Raw genomic sequence first — 8,436 nt, forward strand, 5'->3', positions numbered from 1 at the left:
TTTGGACCTAACCAACTCACGTATCCCTCCGCCCAGGGTTAGCACCCGCCGATCAGCAGTTGGTTAGGTCCAAATAAAAACTGTGTTTTTCCTGCACTTTGAGGGGCTGGAAAAAATTATATTATATTGAACAATGGAACTGTGTATTTTTTTCCAGGTAAAACCTCTTTTAGGCCGTGAAAATAGGCCGTTTCTTTGGGTCCATTCACAACACTGTATGTTGTAAATCTCTGGGCAGGGCTATGGGCTGGCGTTGCTAACGGGAGGAGTGCAGAGAGTCTTCTACTGCAATTAAAGTACTTAGGGGCTATTTGTAGATCATACAACCCCACTTTTAAAAAAAATGCTACTATCCCTTTAACTGGTTATGTTTTTAAATGTCATCAAAATGCATGAAGGGAACAGAAAGTGGAGTAATGATTGAGCTGTCTTCTCCTTTGTGTCATAGCTGGACTCACAAGTTACTGTGGGAAAAAGTCACTCCATTTGTGGTCACAGAGCTCCACCTGCACAGCAGCTGCAGTAACACACTGTCCTGTGTTACAGTCACACATCTGTTTGTTACAACGATGATGCACGAGTAGTGTGCAGCGCATAGTGGATGAGTGTCAGTGATGCAGGTGGAAATGGCTTTAAGGACCAGAGGAGTGAAGTTAATGTTGACACACTGGGTCAATGTCCAGGGTCGGTGTGGTAAACATCCTGCCTGAAGTGTTTTCAACCACTGATGGGAACAACACAACAAGGCACATGTCATAAGGTTGAAAGGTGATGCAAAGATGGGGGAAAAAACAAAACAGTGTTACACCAATAACAGCAACATCTGGGTTACTCCACCACATGTTGACCTCAGTAAACAGCTGGATAAGAGAGATGAGCCAGAACAACAACTTCTAGAGAGGTGCACAGTCCAGACTCAGTCTTCATATTAAACTTTAAAGATCTTGATACTTGATGGTAACAAAGGCAAGAAAATCACACTGCCTAGCTTAGAGTAAGCCAAGCAGGCTTTTTATTATTAATATTTATTTCAAAGGGCTGAAGGAAATATTGATAACTGTTTTTTAAAATCACACTTAGACTTACAGTTTCACTACTCTATTAAAGCAGAAGTAAGAGATATTTTTGTGTTAATATAAGTCTTAAATAGTTCTATCTTCCGACAGCAATCACTTACATAGAGTGTTTGGACCGAAACACGGGTCTCTCAGTCCCTCTGCTCTGCTCTGAGCCGAGGAGAAAACTTTTCTCGTATCCTACAAGTTTTATCCAATGAGGAGAGAGAACGGCATGAAGGGCTGTGTGTGCAGCCAAGGGATGCGCCTGAATGTGGTGACGTAGGGACGAGGACCAATAGATCCATGACGAGGGCGGGGGCTGCTAACTCCATCGGCTGACAAGAAGTTATGGTGCGTTCAAGGCAACCCGTAACTCGTGTTTTTCCGACCTGTGAAGTCGTACCAGTTCGATCTGGTGCGAGTTCACGGGTCGGAAGTTACGAGTGGCCGTTATAGTGTACTTTCACAGGTAAAACAGGTCGGAAAAACACGAGTGGGTTGCCTGGAACACTACAAAGTCGTAAGTCGTGACTTGAAGCTGTAATTTACGGTTTCAAAAGCCTGCCTGGAACGCAGCATTAGCCAAAACGACCGGATCGCTTACTTCTGCTTTAATTTAATTTAATGTTATTTTATTTTTATCTTATTTAATTTAATCTTATTTTATTTTATTTTATTTTATTTTATTTTATGCATTCCTCGCCACCTGGCGGTCTGTCCAGCAGGTGGCGGTAGTGAGTCTTTATGCTGCTTCTCCGACCACTTAGAAACGCCAGAGAAGAAGACAGGAGTTGACTTCCTGTGAACATGGCACCGTAGCTCTGATGGCGGCGACGACTAGACCACAAACAAACAAAACAAAGAGCAGCGAGTTGACATTTGTCGTTTGAATTCCACGTTAACGACCATCAGTGTTATCTTTCATTTCACTTCAGCTCCGTAGCGTCTTTCCACAGCGGTCGTCATGGAAACAGGTTAGTAGCTGTTGTTTTTAGCCACTCGCCTCGCCAATGTGTTAGCTAACTTAATACTATGAGAAGAGGAAACGTAGTCACTGAGTTAGTCACATCTGAGACACTTTCTGGTGTTTAAATTATTTCAGTAGTAGTTCAGTAGAGTCGTGCCTTGGTTGCTGTGTGTATCTTATAAACCAGCAGCATTACATTGTTCTCACTTTAGTCTGCTGGGCCGTCTTATTTGAGAGGACCCGGTGTTGTGGCCCTACTGGTTTCTAAGTTAACTGGTTACGGTGCAGATGTTTTGCGCTCCCTGAGCAGATTCGTCACAAATTCACAAACATACACAACATATTACCAGCGAGTTTCAAGCCACAATTCACATCTACCGCGGCGAATATGCTGCTGTGAGTGAGCACTAACAGTTACGTACCAGCCACATGGGAAAAAAAATAAAGTGGAGAAAAAATAATCTTCACATATTTGCGTGGGTCGGGACTCGATCTCGCTTCAGCAAAACCAATTACACCACTAACCACCTGTCTACCTCTGTGAGCCACTCAAGCTCACTGGTGACAGCCGCTTCACTGCATATCAGTCAATTACGTCACTACATGTAACGTTTTGACTCGAGCTGATCTGAAACAACTGGTTACCATCGGTTTGCCTTTGAAATACACGGACATATGCCTCGGTGTTTATTGTTCTTTTTCCTCCAGTCTAATCAACATATTCAGCGCTACACTTCTCTCCGCACAACGCTACACACCACAACAAAGCCTGTCGTGTTGAGAAAGTGATGAACTAGCTCGGAAATACTGTCAAAATACGCTCAACAATATGTAAACAAAAGCGAAACACTTGAGCCACTGCATGTGTACATGGGTGAAAAACGTACGACTTGCATTTAATCACATTACTGTATTGCGAATGTTTTGTGTACTTACATTTCTTTACACTTCTCTACAGATCTTATAAAACGCAAAGCGTATTTATTGGCGTGCATTAAAAGAAATGTCCATTTAAAGTCGCCGTGGTTCGAGGAAGAGGGGTGAAGTTAGCTAAGTCTAGCTGTTTCTGGGCTGCGGTGAATAGGATGCGTTCAAGGGACTAGAGCAGCGTCGGACGTGAGTCGATTGTTTGGAAATGATTTATAGAATGGTCTCAATCAATCAATCAATTTGTTTATTTCGGGCATGTCAATTTAAATCATCATCGTCACACTTCATACACGAAATCTAAAGCATCAGACCATTCTATAAATCATTTCCAAACAATCGACTCACGTCCGACGCTGCCCTGGTCCCTTGAACGCATCCTATTCACCGCAGCCCAGAAACAGCTAGACTCAGAGCTAACTTCACCCCTCTTCCTCGAACCACGGCGACTTTAAATGGACATTTCTTTTAATGCACGCCAATAAATACGCTTTGCGTTTTATAAGATCTGTAGAGAAGTGTAAAGAAATGTAAGTACACAAAACATTCGCAATACAGTTATGTGATTAAATGCAAGTCGTACGTTTTTCACTCATGTACACATGCAGTGGCTCAAGTGTTTCGCTTTTGTTTACATATTGTTGAGCGTATTTTGACAGTATTTCCGAGCTATTTCATCACTTTCTCAACACGACAGGCTTTGTTGTGGTGCGTAGCGTTGTGCGGAGAGAAGTGTAGCGCTGAATATGTTGATTAGACTGGAGGAAAAAGAACAATAAACACCGAGGCATTGTCTGTGTATTTTCAATGGTAACCAGTTGTCTCAGATCAGCTCGAGTCAAAACGTTACCTGTAGTGACGTAATTGACTGATATGCAGTGAAGCGGCTGTCACCAGTGAGTTTGAGTGGCTCACAGAGGTAGACAGGTGGTTAGTGGACGAATTGGTTTTGCTGAAGCGAGATCGAGTCCCGACCCACGCAAATATGTGAAGATTATTTTTTCTCCACTTTATTTTTTCCCATGTGGCTGGTACGTAACTGTTAGTGCTCACTCACAGCAGCATATTCGCCGCGGTAGATGTGAATTGTGGCTTGAAACTCGCTGGTAATATGTTGTGTATGTTTGTGAATTTGTGACGAATCTGCTCAGGGAGCGCAAAACATCTGCACCGTAACCAGTTAACTTAGAAACCAGTAGGGCCACAACACCGGTGTGTGACGTACATAAAACGAATAGACTCAAATAAACAACTGAAGTCAAAGTCCTACAATAACAGTGTGTACGTGTTGTCCCTTTACTTACTGTTGTGTATGTGTGTGGTGCAGAGGAGCAGGCCAGGAACCGCTTCCAGTCGGAGCTGGAGTTCGTGCAGTGTCTGGCCAACCCCAACTACCTCAACTGTGAGTGACAGCTGCACCGTGTCCATGGTTACACAGCTGCATCTCCAGATTGACTCGTTGTGTTGCATGTTGCATCAGTTGTTAGTTCAGTGTCCTCTGTAACACCACTGTCTGATATCACTGTCTGTTTTCCTTTCAATTAGGCAAGACAAGGCAATTTTATTTGTATAGGCCGTTTTTACGAACAGTTTGTCTCAAAGGGCTTGACATGGCATCGTAACAACATCATCTGCCCTTAGACCCTCACATTGACTGAGGAAAAACTCCATGGAAAACCCTTTTAACAGGGAAAACCAGGAGAAAGCTCAGGGTGAGCAACAGAGGAGGGATCCCTCACCTAGGACGGACAGACGTGCAATAGATGTTGTTACAGACAAGAAAACAGTTTATAACAGAAAATGTGAGAAGCATGGAAATGTTAACGGAGAGAGGAGAGGAGAGTGAGGGGAGAGGTGAGAGGAGAGGAGAGGGGAGGGGAGGGGAGGGGAGGGGAGGGGAGAGGAGAGGAGAGGAGAGGAGAGGAGAGGAGAGGAGAGGAGAGGAGAGGGGAGAGGGGAGGGGAGGGGAGGAGGGGAGAGGAGAGGAGAGGAGGGGAGGGGAGGGGAGGGGAGGGGAGGGAAGGGAAGAGGAGAGGAGAGGGGAGAGGAGAGGAGAGGAGAGGAGAGGAGAGGAGAGGAGAGGAGAGGAGAGGAGAGGAGAGGAGAGGAGAGGAGAGGGGAGAGGAGAGGGGAGAGGAGAGGAGAGGAGAGGAGAGAGGAGAGGAGAGGAGAGTGCTATTAGTAATTAGTACCGACCCAAATTCAACGTAATGATTATTTCCCCCCGGCCATAGTTTGGCCCCCTTTAGAAACTATCACAGCATGTAAATAGTAAATATCTTGTCTGATACCTTGGTCAAAGTTCTCCGAGAGCTCCAGTCTCCTGGGTTTCTCATTCTTTTGCTGCTGCTGCTTTGTTTCCCCTTTTCACTCTGAAACTGTAGAAAACTACAATAATACACTGATATTGATTCAAATATTGAAAAAGAGTGTTTCGTGTTTAACTTGATGTCTTTTGGAGATCTGTTGACTGTTCACATTAACAGACATTTGGACCAGGGGTGCCCAAACTTTTGCATGACACTGTAATTCTCACAGTTACTTACTTCATTGGCACTAAAGGGAGGTTCAGTGGAAATAATGGAATAACTCTGATGAATAACTGCACATTTACTTTGTAATGTCTCCTGTCATGCAGTAGTTGTGTCTGTCTCCACATCGCCACAGCAGCGCAAGACTTCGCGAGTACATCTCAGTTTACCAACATGTCGGCTTTCTTGAAGTGAACAATAGCATCTGACGTTGTCTGTAAAAAAAAAAAAAAATCAGTTTTGTGGGATGTAAACAGCCTAAACAGATCAGTCCTCTTTTATTGTACACTGCTGTGATGATGCAGGGACAGACAGAACTACTGCAGAACTGGAGACATTAAAAAGAAAATCTTCAGATTCTTTTAGATCTAAAAATATTAGGAAACTACAGCCCCAGGTTTAATTTGTCTGGAATTGTCCTTTAAAATGCAGAGCTGACAGATCCAGGAGAGAAGCAGCTTCATGACATGAAACTGACCTGAGTCTGTTGTGTTTTGTGTTTCAGTTTTGGCTCAGAGAGGTTTCCTGAGAGAGAGACCCTTCATCAACTACCTCAAGTACCTGCTGTACTGGAAGGAGCCGGAGTACGCCAAGTTCCTCAAGTAAGACGTCTTTATTTTACCCAGGGGGCAAAGCAAAAAAACTGACAGGGAGCGTTGTAAAAGGTTTGACACCAGAAATGATATCTAGGACCTTGAAGGATTAAAACCTGGGTGGACAACCCGGTCAACTAGCTGCTGGAAAGCTACAGGGGCCAAAACCCCTTTCTTGGGTCATTTTGCTGGCGGAATGATGTAAATGCAAATATTTAGGTACTACAATGGCATAAATAGTCATACAACTATACAATTTGGCAGAGAGTATCTTGACACATAGGGGGAGGCATGAAAAAAAGATTCTGGGGTTTGTTGCAACTCGATTTTAAGATATCACCCTCAACATCCCAAAAAAGACAAAAAAAAGGACTGTTCACCTGACAAATTCTCATGAAAATTATTATTTTTCAGCACTTTATGGAGAATATCTATGCCTAACATGTATATAGAAAACTGCCTTAATTCATAAGCTTCCATTTGAGTCCAAGATAGTCTTTCTACTAGCTACTGGAAAGCTACAGGCTGTCTCCAAACAATGCAACACCTATTGTGAAAAACTCCATGTTAACTGACATGATCAGAAACCATTCTATTTCTGGTCTCCCCAAAGTGAACAGATAAATAGAGAAGACCGTTGGCCACAGCAAGTGGGACTTTGGAGATAGAAAGGCTATCTTAGACTCAAATGGAAGCTTATGAATTAAGGACGTTTTCTATATACATGTTTGGCATAAATATTCTCCATAAAGTGCTGAAAAATAATAATTTTCATGAGAATTTGTCAGGCGAACAGTAATTTTTTGGGGTCTTTTTTGGGATGTTGAGGGTAATATCTTAAAATTGAGTTGCAACAAACCCCAGAATCTTTTTTTCATGCCTCCCCCTATGTGTCAAGATACTCTCTGCCAAATTTTATAGTTGTATGACTATTTATACCATTGTAGTACCTAAATATTTGCATTTACATCATTTCACCAGCAAAACTACCCAAGAAAGGGGTTTTGGGCCCTGTAGCTTTCCAGCAGCTAGTTGACCGGGTTGTCCACCCAGGTTTTAATCCTTCAAGTTCCTAGATATCATTTCTGGTGTCAAACCTTTTACAACGCTCCGTGTCTGTTTTCCAAAAAAAAAATAGGATTTTGCCCCCTGGGTATTTGTTGATTTCTGAAGATGTTCCTTTTACAAAGACATTTTAATCATCGTCCTGTGTTCTGATGTGGAGTAAAAAGTCATTCCAAAAGAAAGAGGAGGATGAGCTGCAGCAGCTGACGGGTGGACGTGTCTCTGTGCTCTGTCCTCTGCAGGTATCCTCACTGCCTCCACATGCTGGAGCTGCTGCAGTACGAGCACTTCAGGAAGGAGCTGGTCAACGCTCAGTGCGCCAAGTTCATCGACGAGCAGCAGCTGCTGCACTGGCAGCACTACTCCAGGAAACGCACCCGGCTGCAGCAGGCGCTGGCCGAGCAGCAGCAGCAGCCGCAGCAGCCGCCGCACGGCAACGCCACCGCCAAGTGATGAGGAGGAGGAGGAGGAGGAGGAGGAGGACTGTAGCTGGTTCTGGATTCTGGAGCATCAACAGACCAGCATTAGTTTTCTTTTTCTTGTTGTACATACGTATAAATATGATGGGAAGTGGTTGTTGAAGCTGCGCGGACATGAAACTGTCAGTTCTCTGAGACGTTGCCAGTGACTCTGAGCCTCAGCACCTGAAACACAGTCCTGATCCAGGACCTAGACCAGGACCTAGACCAGGACCACATAGTGCTGCATCGGTGTTTGGGTTTGATGAAGCTGCTGAAAAAGATTTGTCTGTTGCTTCTCAATCAGTCACATGTGATGTATGAACTTTTTATAGTTTCTGTTTAAGTGAAATATTAGTAAAAAACTTTTTGGAAGAATAATTTATGTCCAAGATCATTCATCATTCAAGTGAAAAATCATTAGTTTGATCTTCATCCACACACAAACAATCTGAAAATATAAATGTCATAAGGTTAAAACACACTTTACATGAAGTACAACAGGAACTGCTCAGTTTCAGTGTCCAAACTGGTCACTATTATATTTATTATTGCGTTATATTCTGATTTCTTTCTCCCTTTAACACGTGTTCATTGTACAGAATGTGTACATGCACAATGTAGTGTTTGGTCTTCCATGTCTTCCTGTGCTGACAAACTCCAGCAGCAGTTATACGTCAGTCATGCATTAATACATTTACTAAAGTAAATGTACAATTATGCACAGTAATATATAATTTATGAATGATTATTGATGGACTCATCTGTGCATTACTTTAATGTTTTAGCTGGAACAACTGGAGCCAACAGAGTTCAATCCAATCTTATTCTGAAATA

At 43.1% G+C, this 8,436-nt stretch overlaps 1 protein-coding gene across 1 annotated transcript; it reads left to right on the forward strand.

Annotated features, from left to right (window-relative positions):
* Positions 1 to 1,868: 1,868 nt before the first annotated feature.
* Positions 1,869 to 7,974, forward strand: med31 (mediator complex subunit 31). The gene is made up of 4 exons (XM_083987178.1): positions 1,869 to 2,032; positions 4,280 to 4,354; positions 5,989 to 6,085; positions 7,384 to 7,974. The coding sequence occupies exons 1-4, from the start codon at positions 2,023 to 2,025 to the stop codon at positions 7,592 to 7,594; spliced, it is 393 nt and encodes a 130-aa protein (XP_083843304.1). The 5' UTR covers positions 1,869 to 2,022; the 3' UTR covers positions 7,595 to 7,974.
* The last annotated feature ends 462 nt before the right edge of the window (positions 7,975 to 8,436 follow it).

This window comes from Trachurus trachurus (genome assembly GCF_905171665.1).
Source record: "Trachurus trachurus genome assembly, chromosome: 14".
Taxonomy (NCBI): domain Eukaryota; kingdom Metazoa; phylum Chordata; class Actinopteri; order Carangiformes; family Carangidae; genus Trachurus; species Trachurus trachurus.